The sequence below is a fragment of the Corapipo altera genome, unplaced genomic scaffold, assembly GCF_003945725.1.
Source record: "Corapipo altera isolate COAL_440 unplaced genomic scaffold, ASM394572v1 71, whole genome shotgun sequence".
NCBI lineage: Eukaryota > Metazoa > Chordata > Aves > Passeriformes > Pipridae > Corapipo > Corapipo altera.
The window spans coordinates 6,848,728-6,872,088 of NW_020884916.1; the positions used below are offsets into that span (position 1 = coordinate 6,848,728).

Sequence of the window (23,361 nt, forward strand, 5' to 3'; positions counted from 1 at the left end):
AAGTCTTCAGCTTGAAGGTTAAAGCAATGCCAAATTGATGACTGGGGCACAGAGTAAAGCATAATGTGGTACCTAAAGAGGTCCAGATTGCACAGTACAGTCTGTGTGTAACCATTTACAGAACCCACACTGTCTGCCCCTTGTGTGTATGACTCCTTCCAGCTTAAAGTGTTCTTTTAATCACATTTGCAGGACAAACTATTATTTAGTGGTACTGCTTAGTCTTAAAAATATTTATGATTAAGCTGTATTTATTAAACCAAATTTCAGAGCAGCTCCTGGGAACATTTTGATAGCTTGTTGTTATCTGTAAGGTTACAAAATAAGAGGAGTTCCTGCTGTCTTATCTTGTAAGCAATCCAACACAAGGAGGCAGGCAGGCCATTGCACTGTGTTGGTATTGGACACTGGGAGTGCAACTTCTGCTAGAATACATGGAATATAGAAAAAACCTTGCAGAATACTTGTATTCAAAATTGTTTCTTTAATCTGAAGTGATGGGTTTTGTGTAATGAGTTTAACAATTCATAAACTATCCAAATGCCAAGTCCAATGTCCTTCAAATCAAAGGACAAGCGTTATGTTGCTCTCAAATACAGTTAAATGAAAGAGTTTCATTTCCAAGTTCCTTGTTCATCCCAAAATACCTTCCAGCAGACTATTAGAACAGAGAAGTCACAGAAGATACAATGATCAGTAATCATTTCTGTTCCCCCTGCAGACTCACTATGTGATCTCGGAGGGTCAGCCCGACCTGGACAAACAAACGTCCTCGCTGCCCAGCGAGGTACAGGTGGGTGTTTCCCAGCCCCCAGAGCCCCTGGAGTCCCAGCCGAGCAGCCAACAGCAAACCACCCAGTACATCATCACCACCACCACCAACGGCAGCGGGGGCAGCGAGGTGCACATCACCAAACCCAGGACTTTCTCAGCAGAACACGAGTGAAGCAGCCCCACAGTGTCATCTACTTGTCTTGTCACCTCCCTGACAGCCCAGATGTGGGGGTACCCTGGGGCTCCATATGTTTTGATCTCTGTTCACTTACCTTCAACTAAAATCTTGAAGCTCTTGTTAATGCTTTAAGAGGATTTAAGTCCCCAGTGACCATGAAGTATGCTCAAAGTCCTTCTGGGATGCTTTTATGCAGCTTTTAACAAAAAGGACAAGAGAAGTGAAACCTCTCCTTGCCCTGGATTTTATTTTTGGCATGTCTGCTGACCCTTACTTTTCCTTTTTGGAAGTGTCCCCAGCGAACAACTTTTTATTTCAATTGTATGGGAAAAGCTTGCCTAGCTGAAGGCATCCTGGCAGATTGTTGTATGTATATTTTTAACGGGAGCCTTTAAACAGGAGGACATCATGTAAATTGCCAGAGTTTGGCAAAACTGCTTCCTGTGGCTTTGTTTCAGCAGCCAAGGTGAAAGGGAATGTCCCAGCTCAACATGAGCAGACTGCCTGGAGAAAGGAGCAGCAGCAGCCAAGTGGTGGCTCCTTGTGTCCCTGTGTGGGGATGGATCAAGCAGTGAAGATGTGCCGAAGCAGTCCATTAAATTATCCTTTTTCCATCCCTCCAGAACTGTTTACATGCTGTTTGCCCTGCCCTGTGTTACCCAGCAGTTCCACAAAGAAGGAAAAGGGGAGTCTTGTTGTTGGACAAAGTGACTGAAATCATAGTAGCACCCGATGGTACTATGGAGCCACCGTTGACTCTCTTCCCTGCACTGTTTGGAGGGAAGGTCGCTTTTTTGCCTGTAAACAAAAAAAAAAAGGCTCATCTTAACCTGCACTTTTGACCTAAGATAGTTGTGCCAGGAGAAAATGAGGGTACAGGAGCACTGCTCTGAAGGGACTGGGTCCTTATCTCTGTGGCCCCCTCAAAGTGAACATGTTTCTCCCCTTCAAGACTGGATGGAGAGTTGGTTACTCTGATTTTTTTCTAAATAACCTTGTTAACAATGCACTGTAATTCCTTTGGACAGTTCCATAAAAAGACCAGCCCTGGACTCAGGAAACACTCCAGAAACATGCTTGTGGACCACTATTTATGGGACACAGAAAGCCATCTGTGAGGGTTGCCTGCTTTGGTGGACCTGGTCCGTGTACAGAATTCATGTTGCATTTAGGGACCAGGAGAAAGGGAAAGAGAAGGTTTATCTCTTAAGGCAGTATAATATTTTTTTCCTTACATAATTCTCCTTCACAGGTCTTGTTGGTTGGTTGTTTGATGCTTCCGGTAGTTGCAGGAATATGTCTAGAACTCCGTTGACTCCCGATGGGATACACCATGTATGTCTGAACCTCCATTCTCTGCTGGAAAACTCGTCCCAGAATGTCTGTGCATAACAGGATACATTTATTTATAAAACAATAACAAAGAAGGATGTTGTGTCTTAGAGGCCCTTAAGACAGAAGAACTTAGAGAGGTTTTTTTTGATTTGTTTTCTCTTGTGCTGCACTGAGTGTGAATGCAGGACTCATGTTCATGAGCATTCCCATGGATTTAAGTGAGGATTACCCATGAGTAAGCACTATAGATTGTGATATCAGGTTTTATGGAGTTAAAGTTCTTAGACACAGGAGAACTTCACACTCAGGCTGGACAAGAGGAGGTCTGGTTCCTTGTGGGCAAAGCCTTGTAGCGGGTATTGCTTTGGTAATTAACAGATCTGTTAATATGGCGTGGAAAGAGAAATGAGAGAAATCAGATGGCAAATCCTGGCCAGCTCAGAACTGTTCTGAGGTAGCTTTAAAGAGACTTGCCAAAATGGGGATTAATTTATTCCTGGAATTTCACTTCTCTTGCTGTACCACCATCTTGGGGCATCAGTTAGCTGGATAAATTTAAGTAGGACCAGAGCTGCCGTTTAGTGCAGTGATGAGTGACTTTAAATTTCATCGATTTGGGAGCCTATTGACTGTGGTAGCGTGGCCAAGTGACCACAATGCCTACTAATTAATTTGAATTTCTATTGCTGAGGACTTTGGAATTACAATGTCAGGCCTTGTGATGATGTTGGTGTGGGAGAAGGGGGAGATCTTGTCTTGGCTTTCTTCATGCTGCTGCTTACTTAATAAAGAGCCAAAAATAGTATTAGTAGGAAAATAGCAGACTTGGAAATATCCAGGGCAATACTGCCCGACAGCAGCAGTTTTAAAGTCTTAAATGTTTGACAATAGATGAACATCAGACTTGTTCCCATTAACAGTGTTGCACATGTGGAGTTTAAAACTATTTTGCTCTATTCACCTTTGTTGGAACGGTTTATGAACAAGGACAGTTGTACCAGTTATTTAAAACGGAAAACTACAACAGAAAACCATTTTAAAACTCAAATCTTTTTAAGTTTTTGAACTCAAATCTTCCTCATCAAAGTTTTTACTCTGTCCCTCAGCAGCATAGTCAGGCCATCAGCCTGACATAACTGAAGTGATTCCAAGTGTCCCAAGTTAAACTAATGCCCTGTTATGGAAGAAGCATCCCTGGAAATGGAAGTACTATGAATTTTCCTTCCAAAGTAAGGAACTACATTGATTGCACAGTTGGCAAAAAGCAAGCAAGAAAAAAAAAGACAATGATTGCATGGATTCTTTTTTTCCCATTTCTGCAGTGCAGAAGGTATAGGATGTATTATTATTATTATTATTATTATTACTATTATTATTATTATTATTGTTATTATATTTTTAAACCAGAGCAACCCAAAGATCTCTCCAGTCATGTCCCACAGGAGCGTAACTCCAGAGTCCTCTTGGTTGCCTGCAAGGTCTATGTTTTGCTCGGGGATTCAGGCTCCTCAGGGTCTAATGCTGTCCCCTGGAGGTGTTTTTAGGTCAGATCCTGTATTTTCCTGGAGGAAAAAGAAAACAACCCCAACCCACGCACCCTGACCGTGCACCTCTTGGACTGCTCGGGCCCCATCTCTTATTTAAGTGTGTATGTTTATTGTACATTTGGTGACTGTTGTTGTGTTCAGAGTCTCGTGCAACCTGGCAGGTGTAAAAAACAACCCCCCCCCCCCGAAATTAATAAATCTTTTTCTCTTTTTTTTTTAAACACTTGTGATGATTGATCTTTTCGGGGTGGGAGGTGGAGGGGGTGAGATGTGTTCAGTGGGGGGTGAGTGAAAGTGCAGTGTAGATAAAGATATGGAAGTTATAGGGAAAAATACATTTGCTTCCTGATGTCCCACAACACGGTCCAAGGGGGGCTAAAGGGAGGTGGAGACCCCATGGCTCTGCCTCTGAAACCCTTTTAGAGGATGGAACGTGGTAGTATTTTCCAGCTGATCAACCCCACAGCAGCTGAAAACTAAGGACTACAGGAAGATGTCCTCTTGAATCAGCAACTGTGGTGAAATCCCTATCCTTGGACTGACACACGTCCCCATCCCAAGGTTATCACAGGTACTATCCTGAGATATCTGCCCTCAAAGTATGACCACTCCTCACTGAGTAAAATGTATGACCTCCACCTAAATGTAAAGAAAAGTTAAGATTGGGGAGAAGTTATGGAAGACTCCATTGTAACTTCTGGGACCATTCATTCTGGGGTGAATGTGTCTCTCCCTCATGAGTACCCCTTGGGTAAAAACTGCATGAATGATTATCTTGAGCTCCCTTTCTCTGGGGATTAGAGCTTGTCTCTGTATTGCTTCGAACATGTTTTTGCAGTCAGACACTATCGCTGGCAGTCCTCGAACCTCAACCCATCAAAATGTTATTAATATTCTGTAAACTGTTAACTGAGTCCTTCAAGGGTGTTGTCAGTGGGTGAAGGTGCGGAGACCCCGGACGGGTCTCTCTGTTTGCTGCATTAAAATTTAAAATACAATTAATATTAGCACAGCATATCAATGACTAATCCACTTAATAGGATTGCAATCAAGCCATAGAAACCTACAACTGATATGCAGCTTCAGAATTCCACAAATACTTTTTTTTTTCCTGAGAGAGAATCATTTTCTTTCAGAAGATCCTCTGAGCGTTGGAGATGAATTCCAACCTAAACTTCCAAGGGGAATCACAAATCACAGCAATCACTGTGGAATCAGTGGAACCCTCCGATCTGGTGAAGTCGGTGGAGGGTCCCCATGAGGGGATGGAACAGCGGGCACGATCGCCTCGGCCTTCCCGGGGCGCGTACAGCCTAATTAAGCACTCCGGGTTCGAGGAAATCTCCCGTTTGCAGCGACGCGGGTCTCGCCTGTCGCGACGGGCCCAGCAGGGACCACAGCCGAGCCGCGGCCGCCGCCGCCATGAGGGGCGGCCCCGCGCAGGCGCGCTGGCACGGGGCGGTCGCGCAGGCGCGGGCAGCGCCCGCCGCCTTCCGCCTTCGGCCGGGCCGCGTGAGGGTATGAAATAGACCGATTTTCTCTCTTTTCCCACCTCCCACCAGGGTTTAAGCCTTTTTTATATTGTCCCGTTCTTATTCCGCGTGTTTCATGCGTTTTCTCCCAGCCCAGAGCTGCCCGGCTGTTGCAAACCGTGCCGCTTGGCCCTGTCACAGCTGCACGTTCAGCCTGAGACAAACCCCACCTCACACCTGACCTTCGGTTCTGCGCCTCAAAACCGCTCTCAGGGTTTACATGCAGATTTTCATGGTGTTTTGCACTACTGAAAGCAGTTCCTGCAGGTGGGAAGCGAATGGGTCACCTGTGCTTCCCAGTCTACCTGTCTGGAAAAACCTGAGGGCTTTTGCAGGGAAAAAACAACCCTGTGACGGCTCCGTTGGCGTGACCTGTGTTGTAATTGAAGAGGAAATTTTATATAAAATTATATATATATAATATATACGTTGTAATTGAAGATTACATTTTAATGCAAGTATATGTATTAAAAATATCTTGTTATATATGTATATATGTTGCAGCCCAATGTCACAGCTTGCACTTCAACAACCACCCATCAAAGGTGGCTTCTCAGCCATTGCTCACCCGGGAGTGGGTCTGTCTGGGTTTGGCATTTTTGGTTGTTCAGGGCTTTATTCTCCTTGTGCAGGAGCAGGAGGGGGTGAAGGATGGACTCCCTGGACCACATGCTTACGGACCCCCTGGAGCTGGAGGGCAATGGCAGTAGGATCATGGAGGACTGTATGCTGGGCACCACCAGGGTCAGTCTGCCTGAGGACCTGCTGGAGGACGTGAGTAGTGCTGAGACAATTTAACTTTTCATAATCTGGATTAAAAACATGTTTAACTCCCTCTCTGGGGGTTACAGAGCAAACTGAAAAGAGGGGAGATGTTTCTGACTGCCTGGGAAAGGTGTCAAAAAGGGCTTTGATTAATCTCAGGAAAACATCTTTTGAATCAACTCTGTTATTTTCTTATTTTGAAGTTGCTTTTAAGAAAACTGTTACAAGCTTTGAATGACTTTTCTGGTTGTTAGTATCAATTTCCTCACCTTTCCTCTTTATGCTGTGTTGTTACTGCATTTGATGAGACACTGTCTCATAACTGGTGCTAATTCACCACAGAAAGCCTCAAGGACTAGATGATTGTCAAGGACCTGGATGCATTTGCTTCACTGTTGTTTCTTGCTTCCTTTAGCCTGAGATCTTCTTTGACGTTGTCAGCTTGTCCACGTGGCAGGAGGTCCTGACAGATGCGCAGCAAGAGCACCTAAAAAAATTCCTGCCTCACTTCCCTGAGAACAACCGGGAGCATCAGAACAAACTCATCTTGGCACTGTTTGGGGGGCAGAACTTTCGGTTTGGGAACCCGCTGCACATTGCCCAGAAACTCTTCCGGGGTCAGTGAGCTTCTGGGTGAGTTTGGGGGAAGTTCTGAGCCAGCAGTGACACCTCAAGTGTGTGTTGTCTCTGTCGCAGATGGACACTTCAACCCCGAGGTGGTGAAGTACCGACAGCTGTGCTACAAGTCGCAGTACAAGCGTTACCTGCGGGCGCAGCAGCAGTATTTCTACAGGCTGCTCAAGCAGATCCTCACCTCCCGCAATGTGAGTCTACTCTGCCACTGACAGTTTGGCTTTATAAAATATGCCGTGGTGCCTTCACAGCTCTTTGAGGTCTCTCCTTTAATGAATTTAATGAGTAATGTTTCTGGTTTTTCCAGTGGCCCAGAGAGAACACCAGACCCATTGTTATGTTTGCAGATTTTGGGTTTTGTAACTCATAGCTCTTAGTTGTGTGTAGTGTCTTTTTTTGCATGCCCACCTTGCCCCCACTTCCTGCATTTGCCCCTTTATGACTTACTGTCTTCTTAACAAGTCACTTTGCCTTTGTTTTCAACCATTTCTGTCACTCTGAAACAAGTACAGTTGCTAAATGCATAGTTACAAAATATGTAGATACAAAACTCTAATCCTAATGCCTGTAAATCCCTGAGGAAGTCTTCCTCTATGGATACTTCTGTGAGCTAATTGCTGCCAACTGAAATCAGTTTGTTGTAAATACTCACTCACTTATCTTTTATTGCATTTAAGACATTGAAGCATATGGGATGTATGGATGAAGGTGAAAGCCTGTCTTATAAAATGCCTTGTAGTGTTACGGGAAATAGAATCAGAGAATCCACCTTCCACTAGACCTTGTTGCTCCTGGCCTTGAACACTGCCAGGAATGGGCAGCTACAGCTTTTCTGGGCAACAATACAGAATACATTATTTCCTCTGTAGCCATAAGGGGTAAAATGTTTTCTTTAAATGAGGCAATATTCCATGTCTGTGTTACATTTTTGGCAAGGAAACTACATCTCACACCAATGTTTTAAGTTCTTCTCAAATGACAGGTACTGTTGTGTGTGCAGATGAAGGGGCAGAAACTTTGCCTTGCTTTTTTGATGGTTTAAAATCTTGGGTTTAAAATCCTGTATGTGGCAGATACTGATCCTTCCTAAGGGTTCCCTTATACAGGACTGAGGTGCTGACAGCACCGGCTCCGCATGGGAACCTTGCTGGAAGTACCTGAGCTGAGCTTACCTGTCCTGGCTTTAAGACCCATAGCTGACACAGCTAATGTCACATGAATCTCTTCTTCCAGCACTTGCTGGAATTAGCCAGGAAAGGAGGCCCTGACATGACCCTGAGGAGAAGGCACTTCCCACCGACGTATGACTCGGAAGAACGAGACAGACGGACACATCAGCGCTACCTGAAAATCTTGAGGGAAGTGAAAGAGGAGTGTGGAGACACTGCCTTGTCTTCTGATGAAGAAGGTAACGCCCTGGGCTGAACTAAAGTCTCGAGGTGTGAATGGAGAAAGACACACTTTTGATGTGGGGACAGTGTCTCTGATAGAGCGATGAAATCTGGACTCTAGTTTTACTGGCTGTGATCTAATGAACACGAGGTAATAGAATTACATAGATTGGTTCTAAGTCTTCCAGAAGTAAATTTATTTTTCTCTTTCAGAACTAATCTCTTGGCCTCCAAGTTCTCCAGCACGTTGTTCAAGTCCACCAGTTCCCCTGAGAGTGATCCCCACATTGTCAACCTTGGACATGAAAACAGCAGGTGAGAACCAAACTAGGGACCAGTACAGATTTAGAGGGGAGAATTACTTTGAGACTTTGCAAGAAATCATCTTGAAAATGTATTGTTCGATGAAAACTTGTAATTCTTCATTTCTGCAGTCAACACGACAGTTGGTTCTTCTCTCAGTTTTATAGCAGTAGTATTTTAACACAAGGGTCACAGTTTGTGTAATACTACCAATTGCTCTATTGTATTCTGGCTTTAATGGTTGAAGTGTTAGCATAGTCCAGTTCAAAACATTTAGGAATCCCAGTCTGCAAACCCTTCAGGCTGGTTCTGGCTTCTTTTCACTTCCATGGCTGCATCGGCAATGAAATCTGATGAACCAAGGAAGCACTGAAACAAAGGAGTGAATGAAATGCAAATAAGGAGAAATTAGTTATTGAAATTTGGAGATTGCTGGACGTGAGAATGGATAGAAAATGTCATTCTAAGAAGTCTGGAAAGTAACAGTAGGGGAGTACTGTGCAAATAATATCTGAAATCTCTTTCATTGCAGACAAGATAGAACTTGGGGAAAGTGATTTGAAGATGATGTTGAAGAAGCACCATGAGAAACGAAAACGTCAGCCTGTAAGATGTCAAACTCTGGGACTGCATGTTATCTTTTAGTCTTTTATCTGTTAGTCATAAAGTTCAATATGATTGCTATTTTTTGTGTGCAGCCATCCTCCAGCTCTTTGCCATAACCTGAGTTTAATTGCCAGTGTATAGCTGCAGGTCCTGCTTATGCTTATCCGGTTAAAATTTTGTAATTTTAATTACATGTTTTGGAGAGAAAAAATTTTTCCTTTCAGAGTTAGAAGACTTCCCAGCTTTTGTTGCAGTAAATAACTTTATAAGCCGATCCCGGTTAGGTTTGGGGCATTCCCATACTTCTGCACCCTTGTTACTATCTTAACACCGTGTCCTTTCCCAGTTTAATTTCTGCCCCACTGTCCTGTGTAGGATCACCCTGATCTGGTCACGACAGACCTGACTCTGGAGGACATCATGACTCGAGTGAATGCTGGCAGGAAAGGCTCCTTAGCAGGTCAGTGGATCCTTTGCCTTTTTAATTTTATATACATTGGTTTAAAAAATAGAGGTTTTCTTTTGTAGGGGAAAATAAAGATTCATGGCAATGACTGGGAAGGTGGAATGAGTTATGTATGAATGAGTGCACGCAACGTACATTTCTCGATTTATGTTTATATAGATAGTTAATGACTCTCATTGAAATATTGTAAGAAGCTTTCTAATTGTTCTCTTTACCTTTTCTTATATCTAAAGCCTTGTACGACCTCGCGACTCTCAAGAAAAAGGTGAAGGAAAAGGAGGATAAGAAGAAAAAGAAGGTGAAGGTTATTAAATCTGAGGGGGAAGACTTGGCTGACTCTTTTGGCAATGCAGATGGAATCCCACCGATGCCTCAGGATCTTTCCCCCATCCCTCTGTCATCTGTCAAAGAGGAGTAAGTGCTGCAGAGGGCCCTGAACACCTTGCACAGGTGGAGGGAGCAGCAGATGTTACAGCTCAGATTTTTGTGGGACTGTTGCAGGCTGTGTTTTTGTGCAGCTTGGGATGTGTGAAATGTGTGGTGTTCATCTTTGGATATGAAGGTGAATGTTTACTCAGAGAATTTAGTCTGCTTGTGTTCTCTTTCATTTGAAGACCTCTTGAAGACATGAAACCATGCCTTGAAATAAATGAAATATCATCCAGCTTCTTTTTCCTTCTTTTGGAGATACTGTTTCTGGAAGGACCTGCTACTCTCTCGGTGGTAAGGAACCCCCCAGTTATCTAAGAATCTTTGCAGGAAGGAACATTGAAGGATAGAGGGGTTTATAGCTATGTAATAGCGATTTTTCTCCAGAGTTGTCTTGCTGTAAATTATATTAATATGTAGATTACATATTAAAGAAATTAAACCATATGGGAGTGCTACCACATTCTGTTTTTAACACGTTTCATGAATTTAATCAGTTGAATCCGTAAGTCGTTCCATACCCATTCTATAGATCATGCTTAGATATACTCTGTCTATTAAGGGCAGAGATGGGGAAGTGTTTGTTTAAAATACCACGTTACAGTTACTTGAAAAGGTTGGGTCATTTTTTTACATACATAAACATCTTTCTGTCTCCTGAATGTGTTTAGCTGCTTTGTTTTCTGTGGAAACAGTCACAGTTTAAAGCGTGAGGTCATTAATGAAATATTTCCTTTTCCTGTTCAGCTTGAAGATAAAGTTCTCGACTGGCAATCTTCTCATGCCAGTGCACTAAATAACTGGTTCTCATTTGCCCCTAACTGGTCTGAACTGGTTTTACCTGCCTTGCAGTACTTGGCAGGTGACAGCAGAGGTAAGAATAGCTGTTAAAAATACTAATGATGCTTGTTCTTCTGTTCCAATCAGTGCTGGTTTATATTATAGCTCAAATAAACTTTTAATTCATCACCACAATGAATCATTGTATTTCTGATAAGCTTTATAACTTGCATGTCCTGATTGTGGTTGGCTTGTTTTGCATGTGGATAGTAGATAAGCCCCTGCTTGATTCCCAAGCATGTGAAAATGTGTGTGAAATTGCCTCTAGATAGACACTTTCTCCTGTTCAGATCGTGGCTTCAGGCAGGGTGTTTGAAGCTGGAAGGGATTAGTTTCTTCCTCCACGGTGTGAAGTCATTGTGTTTGTTTTTGGAGATGATAAAAAACTAGATAATGCCCTGAGCAATCCACTGCAACATGGAGTTGGCCCAACTTGGACCAGCTGAGTTTCAGGCCTTCCTTTCAAACTAAATTATTCTGTGGTTTTGATTTGCTTAGTGGGAAGTTTTAAAGGCAGGGACAGAGTAGATTGCAGTGGCCTTGCAGCATGTTTTCCATAATGCTGGTGAATGCTGTTTGCTTCCCATGAGCCCAGGAATAGTCACTCACAGTAACAGCCTGAATAGACACTCACAGCATGAACAGGCTCTCAGCTGACAGCCTGTTGATGGAAAGCTTATTATTCTGTTCTGTTCTTTCCTTGTGCTTGCCCTCATACTCTGAAATGCTCACCTTCCCTTTGGGCAAGGATAAATTTAGAGATGCACTTACATAATCACTTCAAATGCTCTGTCATTGTGAGCCCAACTCGACCGTTTGCATTACCGCAGCAGGATGTTGGGCTTGGACCATTGGCTGATGTCTCTGATATGCACATTTTTCATTGTAGATGCTCCTTTTGTTGAATTCAAGGAAAAAACTCAGCAGTGGAAATTGGTTGGTGAGTACCTGGTGCTCTGCTATGGTTTCTGCTATGGCAAAGGTTTGTTATTTTCTGTAGGACTTTACTTTTCAGAGTGCTGAAGCCTGCAGAGAAGCACAAGCAGAGCTGTTAATTCCATGGTTAGGCCTTTTCTTTTCTTTTAGCTGAGCTAAAATATGTTTTGGTTTCGAGGTTTTCATAAGACGTCAGTATCAGCAGCAGACAGATCATAAATGAGCGAAGGCACTGGGCTGTATTTCTTCATGTTGCTGACTTAAATATGTTTGTCACCTTTCAAATTGGTCTGAACACCTTCATATTTTCCCTCCTGTAGAGCGTACCTTCTGACTATTCAGAGTAATTATTCATTATTACAATTACAAATTAATTAAGCTTCTCTGTGGAGCAAACTGATACTATTCCAATTCTTAAAAGTGGGCACCAAAGAGCAAACTGACAATCAAGATGCCCAGGCTCATACTGACTGAATTACAGATGTCTTATGTTTATGTTCATTCCTTTAGCTACTAGGCAGAGCTTTTCATTCTTAACTATAGTGATTCTAGTGGTCATATTTGGAGGCCTAAACTGGCAGAGATTTGGAGTCAGGAATATATTCCTCTGGTTCCTCCCCTAATTTAGGTGGAGGTTTTGTAGGCACGTGTTTCTGCTCATGGACTCAGTGACTGGGATTACTTTGGAGAGTGGGAACCAGGTGTCTGTGTCTCAAACAGCATCTTGCCTGCTGTACCAGGAGTTGAAGCTTCATCCTTTGTACTAACACAGGAGAATCACTGGGGTTTAGTACTTTCCTAAGCCTGGATGTGTTCAAGTGTTGCAACTGGAGCATCTGTGACTGGTCATGCACTGAGGAGGAAAAGGAGCAGGAGATGACTGGGAGGTACAAGCAATTGGCTTTGCAACAAATAAGACTTCTATTTCTAATTTTTCCTGATTTCTTACTAGGTACATACCAAGATCATGAGAAGGAATTGGCAGCACTCTTTCACCTCTGGTTGGAGACTAAAGACCAGACTTTCTTCAAAGTGAGTCAGACAAAAATCACCTCCTAGCAGCACAAAACCTTACTGAGTTCTCTCCAACACTGACATTTCTCTCTTTCTCTGTAGGAAAATGAAGACAGCTCTGATGCCATGCCACTGCCCAGAGTGTAAGTGTATAACACTCCTTGAAAGCTTTGGCAGTGCTGCTGAAGCTGGGAGGTTTGGTCCTTGCACCTCTGGATCTTAAAATAAAACAATATTACATCATGGATCAGGAGGAAACTTGATAGATTGATTTTATAAATGCAATAACTGGATTTCATAAAGTCAACTGATTTTCTCCAGCTTTGTATAGATTATCAAACAAAGCTGTAATCTACCTTAGGTCCTGATAATGGGATTATTTACAGTCCTTGCTTGCCTTCAGGTGCATATTTTAAGATCTCTGCAGGGCTTGCTTTATGTTACCATAAATGCTTCCAGAATTTGTTCAGAGGAATTTGGAGAAGGATGAGATGACTAATCCTTTGGGATGTCTTTAGGGCTGTTGTGGGCTTGTTGTGCTCAGAGCTGATGATGCCCTTTGTTTCAGAAGGACTGACTATGTAGTCCGGCCTAGCACTGGAGAGGAGAAACGGGTGTTTCAGGAGCAGGTAAGAAGTGAATCTTCTTAATTTTAAAGGCACATGTTGAAACAGTTGTCCACTAAAACAGGAGAATTTGTGTGGGATGGCAGTTTTATACTCTACACAGACTTGTTAATATGAAGAACTAGTATTTTTCTTCTACCTTGAAGTTGGTATCTTGGCCTTACATAAAACTTGATGACAATGTAGCTGCTTCAAAACCAGTATTTCCAGTGGGTATTGGGCAAAATTAATTGAAATTGGTGGTGTCAGTTGGTAGTGCCAATATTTCTGTCTTTTTTTCCATCCCCCAGCATAGGAGGATGACTTGTTTCTCTTTTTTTGGGCATGTATGAGTACAAGCAGAAAATAAGTGTCAATAAGTACACCCATACATTGAGTTAGCTTGTTTGCAGTAGATGCAAGTGGGAATTACAAGGTAAACACATGATGGGGGTTCTTTAAATTTTACTGGAGTAGAGGAGAAGGGGGGCAGAAGGCATATCTCTTGTATCTCTGGCACCTCTAATCTGAGCAACTGCTTGACAATAAACCTACTGTATTGCACCTGCACACCTTGGTTAGGGGGTGCTCAGTATTTTGTTTGAAGTAGTTTGTGCTTTTCTTGATCCAAAACAAGTTTATACAGCAGTATTTGAGCCTTAAATTTAAAAAAGCTTTCTCTAGAGAATGGTAACAAGTATATAAGGCTGTTGTGTATGTCGCCTGCTAAACTGAGTGCTCTTGTCCTCCACCCAGGAGCGTTACCGTTACAGCCAACCCCACAAAGCCTTCACCTTCCGCATGCATGGCTTTGAGTCAGTTGTTGGTCCTGTGAAGGGGGTGTTTGACAAGGAAACCTCCTTAAACAAAGCTCGAGAACATTCTCTCCTGCGCTCAGACAGACCAGCATATGTCACCATCCTGTCCCTTGGTAAGGTGATGGCCAAAAATTTACTTTAAATAAGAAAAATATCCCCCCGACCCTCTGAACAATGACTTAAGGAATCTAAATTGGTGTTGAGTGCTGTTACTCAAGTTTATCACTCCTAGCACAAAGCTGGCACAGTTGATGTATTTTAAAATAGTCCTTTATAACCTCTCATATTTCTGAGGGATTTTAGGAACTAGATTTTAGTGATCAAGTAGGCACTGTGAGAGCAGGGGGAATAAAGCAATCCCAAAATGCACCTGCTGGAGGACCTGAGTACAGCTGCCTACTTACGACTGGAAGTTTAAGCTCTGGCTTTGTGTTCCAGTTCGTGATGCTGCTGCTCGCCTTCCTAATGGAGAAGGAACTCGTGCTGAAATCTGTGAGCTGCTCAAAGATTCCCAGTTCCTAGCTCCAGATGTCACCAGTGCTCAGGTAAGTTGGATGACATGTCTGGCCTCGGATTCTCCTAAAAATACACTGCACAGACCCAGGCAGCATTCAAGGTCTAAGTCCCAATAATTTTATGCTGCTCTGATTAGCAGAAGAGAACTGCGTACCACTCTGAGCTGCTGCAAATCTCCACCAAACTCTGGATGATGAAAAAACAGCTAGAAAAACCACAGAATTAACACTCTTTCACAGAGCTGCTCACATTTTAGATTCAGTCCATTTTCCAAGCTTTTAGCTTTGGTGGAAGCTCCATTTAATGCAAGATGACAAACAGCATCCTGTGCTGCAACATCTGCTCTCAGCTGGACCTAACACTGCTCACAGCTTACACAGGTTTTCTGCCAAATAGGATGGCTTTTTTATTCATGAATTTTGACCAGCCCAGCCAGAGACATCTTGTAATGTGTGAATTCTGAACTTCCAGGTTAACACTGTTGTCAGTGGTGCTTTGGATCGACTGCATTATGAGAAAGATCCCTGTGTGAAATACGACATTGGGCGCAAGTTGTGGATCTACCTGCACCGAGACAGGAGTGAGGAAGAGTTTGGTAAGCCTTGGGGATCCCATAAGAATTGAAAATGTTTATAACCAGTCTTGTAGAGCAGTGTGACACTTTGAAGTGTCTGTTTGAAAAACAATATCCCATGTAGAAGGTGTATGTTCATTCACAACTTCTTATGTCTTGTTGTCAACCTTTTTGACTAATTTTACTTGGTATTTTTCTTTGCATTATTACAAGGCTGTGTAATTCCTTGTCTGAAGATGAGTTTACAGGTCTGATTTAGCCTCCTCCTTAAATCAGTTTGCTTGTGTTCAGGAGCTCTAACCATTAATTTGTCCTTGCAGAACGGATCCATCATGCTCAAGCTGCTGCAGCAAAGGCCAAGAAAGCTCTTCAGAAGCCAAAACCTCCAGCTAAAATGGTAGATTTCTTTGCTCAGGTTTGCACAGCTGCTTTGGGGACTGGGAAGGAGATTGGGCTCAAATTAATCCATAAATTCTGCATCCATAGTGGGTGATGAAAATTCCCACATTTGAGTTAGCAGTTCATGATGTATATGAATGTCTGTCACCAGTGCACAAAATCAAGAGGGAAAGAGGGAACTTCTCCCCTCAGCTTCCACTGCTATCCTTGTTAACTCAGCAGAAAGGGCAATGGAATTCATTTTGCTCCCTATCGTAGGGGTGGTCTTTCAGATCTAGTTTTGAGGTTAATATGCAGCAGAGTGTATGGAACACACACTCTCCCTTGCTGTGCTGGAGCTGCCAGGGTCTGGATATCTTTTTGTTGTTACTGATAGCAAATCTCTCTAAAGTCCTTTCTGCTGGCACATTAACCAAGGTGGAAATCTGAATGTTTGTCACAGCTGAGGTGCACTTTTCCCTGAGAACAGGAGCAGCCAAACACCCCAAGTGATCCATGACTGCAGGTGGGGAAGGCAGTCAGCCACGTTTGATTTCCTCATTCACAGCCATACAGAACTCATGTTAAAGTGCTGAGCCCACTCCAGGGTGCAGCAGTACCAGTTTTTGAGACACTGGCCGTGGTTCCTTTGCAGAAGTCGAGCAGCAAGGAGAGTGCTGTGAAAGCCCTTCCCAGCAGCACAGCAGAGCCCAGCCAGCTGAGCCTCAGTGACTCCAGCATGCCACCAACTCCCGTGACCCCTGTGACACCAACTGCACCAGCATTGCCACCAACACCCATTTCACCCCCTCCAGTGTCTGCAGTCAGCAAGAGTGTATCCAGTGCTGGGGCAGAGCCAGCAAAACCCAGCCAGAGGTACTGCTTCTGTCTCCTACATCACTTGGGAACGTTGGTGGTTGTTTTTCAGTAAATTTCAAAATTGTGTAATTCAGTTATGAGGGAGCTGGGTGGGGCTCAGCCTGGAGAAAAGGAGGCTCAGGGGGGACCTTCTCGCTCTCTGCAACCCCGTGACAGGAGGGAGGAGCCGGGGGGCGTCAGGCTCTGCTCCCAGGGAACAAGGGACAGGATGAGAGAGAATGGCCCCAGGTTGTGCCAGGGGAGGTTCAAGTTGGACATCAGGAGGAATTTCTTCACTGAAAGGGTAGTCAGGCACTGAAGGGGGCTGCCCAGGGAGGTGGTGGAGTCCCCGTCCCTGGAGGTGTCCAAGGAATGGCTGGACGTGGCACTCAGTGCTCTGGGCTGGGTGACAAGGTGGGGATCAGGCAAAGGTTGGACTCTATGATCTCAGAGGTCTTTTCCAACCTAAATGATTCTGTGAATTTCCTACATTTCTTTGCTGACCTCGTGCCTCTCTCGTCCACAGTGTCCTTCTGGTATCGTCCCCCACCATGCCACAGCTGGGCACGTTGCTCTCCACAGCTCAGAGCTCTCAGGCACAACCGGGGCCGGCACCGCCCGCCCCACGCGTGGTGGGTCACGGAGGCTCCTCGGGGCTGCCACAGGTGCGGGTGGTCACTGCCCAGTCCAGCCTCCCAGCAGTGTCCCAGCAGGCCCCAGTGGTGACTCAGCAGCAGCAGCAGCAGCCCACGTCAGTGCCTCAAATCCGCGTTCCAGCTACAGCCACACAAACCAAAGTGCTCCCTCAGGTGAGTTGGAAGTGGTGGAGGAGCTCTGACATCTAATCTGACTTCTTCTGATGTTCTGATGTGGTGCACAGGGATTCTGTGCACACTTGGAGCATGCAGTAACTGCAGAGCAAGAGCACAGAAACAGTTTTACATAAATAATATTGTTCAGTGCTCTGTTTTTCACCCCTCTGCCTGTTTATTTGACATCATTAAATTGTGCACTACACAGAAAGTCCATAGAACTTAGAATCACAGAATCGTTAAGATTGGAAAAGACCTCCAAGATCACCAAGTCCAACCATCAACGCAGCACTACCTCCATGTTCACCACTAAACCATGTCTTCAAGTGCCACATCCACATGTTTTTTTGAACACTTCCAGTGGTGGTGACTTCACCACTGCCCTGGGCAGCCCATTCCCAATGCTTTACAATCCTTTCTGTGAAAAAATTTTTCCTAATATCCAACCGAAACCTCCCCAGTGCAACTTGAGGCCAATTCCTATGGTCCTGTCACTTGTTACTTGGGAGAAGAGCACAGCCCCCACCTCACTACAACCTGCTTTCAGATAGTTGTAGAAAGTAGTAAGGTCTCCCTGAATTTGCAAGCTGAGGCACAATACAAAAAAGAATTACTAGACTGTTCACAGTGCGTTATTCTGCTCATAGTCTTCCTCCTTGTCTTCTGTAGGCTGTGATGACTCTGCCAGTAAAAGCTCAGAGCAGCCCTGTGCAGGTGCAGAGAGCAGGAGGCTCTGTGGCAGGACAGGCAGGTCTCACTGTGACAGGGCTGCCTGCAGCCCCCAGTCCTGCTGTAAAGCCAGTGACCAGCTCCCCGGGCAGTTCTGCTGCCAGCACCTCCTCCACCACTGTCATCCAGAATGTGGCTGGCCAGAACATCATCAAGCAGGTGAGAGGGAGGGAGAGACAAGGAATTGGACTCCACAACTCCGTTGTTGCCTGTTTGTTCGGACAGACGTGTTATGCAGGTGTGAGCACGGGTGTGAGCTGGAGTGGCGTGTGAGTTATGGACTGTGCAGATTTAGGCATTGCTGGTTGGTTGTGTTTGAGCCCTGTTTCCATGTACAGGTGAAAGATGTGTTTGTAGAGGTTCTTTAGTGATCTCTCATTCGTCTTGCTTGGAAAAGAAACCAGCACCACGGTATTTCCTATTTTATGTGAGTTTGGGAATGCCATCTGATACACAACCAGAACTGTTTTCAGTAGTGTACTGCGTGCCAGCATCACTCCACCCTGATTCTAATGTGAGCAAACATCATCCTGTTGGGAAGTTCTGCTTTGAGTGTGCCTTGGGCTGTGTCCTGGTTTGACAGAGCCGTTTCTCTGCTCTCTCCCAGGTGGCTATTACAGGACAACTTGGCATGAAGGCCCAGGCTGGCGGTGGCATCCCGCTCACAGCGACCAACTTCCGCATCCAGGGGAAGGACGTGCTGCGCCTGCCCCCGTCCTCCATCACCACGGATGCCAAGGGGCAGACGGTGCTGCGCATCACCCCGGACATGATGGCCACCCTGGCCAAGTCCCAGGTCACTACTGTCAAACTCACCCAGGACCTCTTCACAGCAGCAGCGGGGAGCAGTGCTGGTGGGAAAGGCATCTCTGCCACTTTGCACGTGACATCCAACCCTGTGCAGACTGCTGACTCTCCAGCCAAGACCAGCACGGCCACTCCTGCCTCCTCCAGCCCAGCTGGGAGCACGGTGGTTAAAGTGACTCCTGACCTAAAGACTGCAGAGCCAGCAAGCTCTGCTTTCCGCCTGATGCCTGCCCTGGGCATGGCTGTGGCAGAGCAGAAGGGCAAAGCCATAACCACGGTGGCATCCACAGAGGCCAAGCCGGCTGCCACAATAAGGATCGTGCAGGGGCTGGGGGTGATGCCCCCCAAGGCTGGGCAGACCATCACTGTAGCTACTCACGCCAAGTCCTCATCCTCAGCAGTAAGCGTTGCTGGCACAGCCCACACCTCAGCTGTGTCCCTGCCCACTGTGAGTGCCACAGTGTCCAAGGCAGTGGCAGTGGCCTCGGGAGCTGCAGGGACCCCCATCACCCTCGGCACAGGAGCCACGGCCGTGCGGCAGGTCCCTGTCAGCACCACTGTGGTGTCCACGTCCCAGGCAGTGAGTAATGCTGGGCTTTCACTGGGGGTGGGAGGCAAAGGGGAGCACCAAAATGTATTGATGGTGTATGGCCAAAAACTTCTCTTTACATCCACAAAGGCTCAAATTAAGTATGTTAGAGTCATGGAATGGTTTGGGTTGGCAGGGACCTTAAATCTTGTCTCGTTCCTGCCATGGGCAGGGACACCTTCCACTAGACCAGGTTACTCCAAGCCCTGTCCACCCTGTCCTTAAACATTCCCAGGGATGGGGCAGCCACAACTTGTGTTCTGGATGTGGGTCTGCAACTCATTTCATGGTCTTGGAGTTGTAGCTAAATGCCCCAGAAAAGTCAGATACAGCTTCTCTTATCCCCTCTTTCAAGTGAATGAAATAAACTTTGTGTATCTAAAGTTCTGCCTCATGCAGCTCAGTGTCTTGCCTCAAACCTTGGGAATAATTTCCCTTGGAATGGTGTCACAGAATACTCAGAACTAGAAGTGCTTGTATTGACTTTTTTACCGATGTCCTCCTTTAATGCCCAAAGCTGAAGGCACCATAAACTGTATCATGGTAGTTACATAAGCTAAATGACACTATGATAGTTTACTAAGGATAAAAATCATGGATACTGTAGTGCAAAGATGATGTTGGTTTTCAGGGCTCGGGCAGCTGTGAAGTGAATGAAATAGAGGTGAATTTTAATGAGCCTGAAAAGGAGCACAGATTTCATCAGCAAAGCTGCTGTTGGTTTGCACTCCCAGGGCTCCCACTAAGCATCTGAGTGGTAATTGTGTGTTGTCAGGCAGTTTCTCTGCCGAACTCCCTGTGGCTCCTCATGTGTCTTCAACTTCCCCAGGGTAAACTGCCAGCCCGGATAACGGTGCCTCTGTCGGTGATCAGCCAGCCAGTGAAAGGCAAGAGTGTGGTGACTGCCCCCATCATCAAGGGCAACCTCGGAGCCAAGTGAGTGCTTTGCATCCCATAGTTCTGCTTTAGAGGTAGGCTGGGGAAGGTCTGTGTTCAGTAGGTTCCTGGGGAGCGAGCAAGCAGAGGGTGGAATAGAATTGCTGTCTGTAATAGGTCCATTAGCTGCAAGAAACTGAGTATGGTGTCTGTAATGAGATTATAGTCTTTATTTAGGTACCCTGAGATGTAGGTTCTAGCAAGTACACCAAAGAAAAACATTCTTTGCTTTGAAACCAGCTGTTAGATTAGTTCTGTGGGTTTGAGCAAGAATTAACCCAGGGACACACTGGAAAACGTATATAATCTGAAACCATCTCTCCATTCAGGAGGCATGGGAAGTGTTAACTGCCTCGGTGAAAATTCCTCTGGCATTCAGATGTCAAAGTCTTCTTGTTTATTCTTCCATGAATTCTGATAGTGTCTCCCTTAGTTAATATTTCAAGGCAGAACAGTGAGTGCTTAGCTGTTTTCTGCATTGAGAAGGGTTCAGGTCGGATCAGACTAACCCAGTGATATGTTCAGTCCAGAGTCAGAGGTGTCATTCGTGTGATAAATTGTTTCTCTATCAATGATAAATATTGGCATAAATTTGTCACTTCTGTATTTGCCGCTTTTGTGGGGGGAAAAACCCCCACTACTTAAAATCATTAGTAAATTAGGCAAGAACTGTGATCTCCTAGCAACTGCAGAACAGTTTGTGAGCCTGCTGTGCTGTTTACTAACCTTTCAACAATCATTTTTCCTTAGCATCAGTGGGTTAGGTAGAAATATCATCCTGACTACAATGCCAGCAGGGACTAAACTGATCGCTGGGAACAAGCCTGTGAGTTTTCTGACTGCACAGCAACTACAGCAGCTGCAGCAGCAAGGCCAGGCCACACAGGTAAGGGCACCTAGAATGATCATTTTATTTGCTTTGTTATGAGGGCTTTACACTTGATACATGGGGTTCCAGCAGAAGAACAGGCACACAGCTTGGCACATGAAGTCCATCATTACCTATTTGTTTCCTCCATCCAAATAAAGGTTTTAAATGTTTTTGAAGCATTGATAGTATTGTAAAACCAAAAATCCTGTCAGGATTTTTCTCTACACTCAACACTTTTCATAGTGCTTTGTGCTTTGGCTTCTGTGGGTCACTGTTTCTTGAAGAAAACACATCACTGCTATGCTAATCCATCCTTCTATCTGGAAAAGTAGTGTTCAGTAATTCCAAAGAATTAATCTGCATTGAGAGCTGCTAGTAACAAGTCTGTAGATCCAGTGGATCCAAGTCCTTCTGAAAACTTGTAAAAGCAGTTGACCTGTAGATTTTTATTCAAACTAGTTTTTAAGTCTTCCCCTCTAATATGGAAATCTCTTGCCACCATCCCTTGTGGACAGTGGATGGAATGATCTTGTGACAGATTCTGTTCCTGAGGTGTTTTAGTGCTTGGTCTTATTCATACAATGGAGTTTTTGTTGGCAGCAGAAGCAGATCATTTACCAGAGCATGATGCACGTGCCGCCATTGTGTCACTATGTTGTTCTTGACACGAGTTGAGTTTTTGCTTTCTATTTCAAACAGGTGCGAATTCAAACAGTTCCAGCCTCCCATCTCCAGCAGGGAACAGTCTCTGGCTCTACTAAAGCAGTTTCCACTGTGGTTGTGACAACAGCTCCGTCTCCAAAGCAGACCCAGGATCAGCTGTGAACACTGGTCTGAACATGAATCACTTTCTGAGAACCTCCCCGAGCCCGTTGTCCTCCATCCATCCAACCACAGTCATGGATAGGGATTGGACTGGGCTCTCTGTCCCGTGCTTGTCTGGGCTCAGCACTGGGACGTCTGGGTAGAAATTCCACAGAAAAAGATGCTGTACCTGCAATTCAGTCCAGATGTGTAAAGCCAGATTCTGTGGCATGAAGAAATGTCTTCCTGATCTTTGTTCCCATCCAAAGGGCTTTTGGCCAATACTTTTTCTGTGCATTTGGGTTGTAGACAAATCAGTTGCCTCTGGTCTTCCTTAAGCAGGGAAACTCACTTGGGAGGGGTGATTCAGTGGCTTCTCAAAGCCATGGAGAAGATGCCTCCTTTTGCTGGAGTCTGGCTGTCTCTGCTGTTATCAAGTGACTTACGGTGGCTTGGACATCAGAGTTTGTAACATTACCTGGACGTAGATCCCTGACACGTTCAGTGTCCTATTTATAGACCTTTAAATCCCTCTCCCCTCTCTCTGACCTCAGACTCCTGAACAGCTCCCACATCCACATCAGGTTTCTGTCCAAGGCAGGATGAGAGTCAAGATGGTTTTTGCTGTAACAAAGTGAGTGACCATGGTGGGGAGAGGGAAAGGAGGAGGAGGCTGTTGTGTGAACAAGTCTGCCAGCAAATGGGAATGTAGCAGAAAGGAATGTTCACCAGAAAGATCCTCTTTTCCTCAACAAATAAACCCAGTGGAAGCAAACTGCAGTTTATTTTAAAAGTTTGGAATATGTTTTCAAATACACCTAAACTGTTGTCTCTTGGATTCTGAAGAAATACTTTAACCGGTGACCCCCACCTTTAGTTTTGTTTTTACCCTTCCAATTTTATCTTTGTAAATTTGTTTGAATTTTGCACATAACAGAGATGAATTTGTGACTGTTCTGACATGACCTTGAAGATGTGTTGGACCAGGAGAAGAATAAAAATGTAGAAAGCCTCACAGATCTTTGCCATCTTCTTTCAGTTCTGTGCAGCACATTTTGTGTACAGTCATTGTCCAGCTTGCCATTGGCTAAAAGATTGTCCATCTTTTGGTAAGATGGTTCTTTATAACCTGGTTTCTCTTGTAGTTTTCTTTTTGAAGATGTGGTTTGCTCCACAAGAAGTGTCTGGGTGTAAATATTGGGTAAGCAGGACACATGAGGTCAGCATGTGAAAGCAAGCACTGGAATTATGGTTTATATGCTTCAGGGACAGAATGTGGAATGGTAAAGATTTTCTGAGCAGCTGTCCTGCTTTG

At 44.8% G+C, this 23,361-nt stretch overlaps 2 protein-coding genes across 8 annotated transcripts in view; both read left to right on the plus strand.

The window, feature by feature from the left end:
• Positions 1-4,055, plus strand: part of PRDM10 (PR/SET domain 10) — a 44,139-nt gene extending 40,084 nt beyond the window's left edge. For all 4 annotated transcript variants that reach the window (XM_027655367.1, XM_027655369.1, XM_027655370.1 and 1 more), the window contains one exon: positions 722-4,055. In XM_027655367.1, the coding sequence (XP_027511168.1) occupies positions 722-946 (225 nt within the window). In that variant the 3' untranslated portion in view covers positions 947-4,055. The remainder of the gene's footprint in view (positions 1-721) is intronic.
• NFRKB (nuclear factor related to kappaB binding protein) lies at positions 775-23,065 on the plus strand. Of its 4 annotated transcripts, none has more exons than XM_027655364.1 (26): positions 775-793; positions 5,999-6,140; positions 6,547-6,748; positions 6,828-6,955; positions 7,998-8,172; positions 8,369-8,470; positions 8,991-9,064; positions 9,440-9,524; positions 9,764-9,944; positions 10,145-10,253; positions 10,707-10,833; positions 11,689-11,739; positions 12,688-12,767; positions 12,852-12,892; positions 13,318-13,378; positions 14,111-14,285; positions 14,611-14,717; positions 15,160-15,283; positions 15,583-15,677; positions 16,296-16,516; positions 17,025-17,307; positions 17,980-18,198; positions 18,647-19,426; positions 20,265-20,371; positions 21,122-21,257; positions 21,942-23,065. In XM_027655364.1, exons 2-26 carry the CDS (start codon positions 6,018-6,020, stop codon positions 22,065-22,067), a joined length of 3,912 nt encoding a protein of 1,303 aa, XP_027511165.1. In that variant the 5' UTR covers positions 775-793; positions 5,999-6,017; the 3' UTR covers positions 22,068-23,065. The 4 variants fall into 4 exon arrangements, with proteins under 4 accessions (XP_027511165.1, XP_027511164.1, XP_027511167.1 ...); XM_027655363.1 differs by lacking the exon at positions 775-793 and adding an exon at positions 5,302-5,352; XM_027655366.1 differs by lacking the exon at positions 775-793 and adding an exon at positions 5,302-5,352 and having other exon boundaries at positions 15,583-15,659.
• The last annotated feature ends 296 nt before the right edge of the window (positions 23,066-23,361 follow it).

What these genes read in the sequence shown, in the direction of transcription:
- NFRKB (XM_027655364.1), top strand. Translation starts at nt 6,018, where the DNA reads ATGGACTCCCTGGACCACATGCTTACGGACCCCCTGGAGCTGGAGGGC. An exon ending in GCCATGCCACTGCCCAGAGT is followed by an intron (nt 12,893 to 13,317) that starts GTAAGTGTATAA and finishes CCTTTGTTTCAG; the next exon opens with AAGGACTGACTATGTAGTCC. An exon ending in TGTCACCATCCTGTCCCTTG is followed by an intron (nt 14,286 to 14,610) that starts GTAAGGTGATGG and finishes TTTGTGTTCCAG; the next exon opens with TTCGTGATGCTGCTGCTCGC.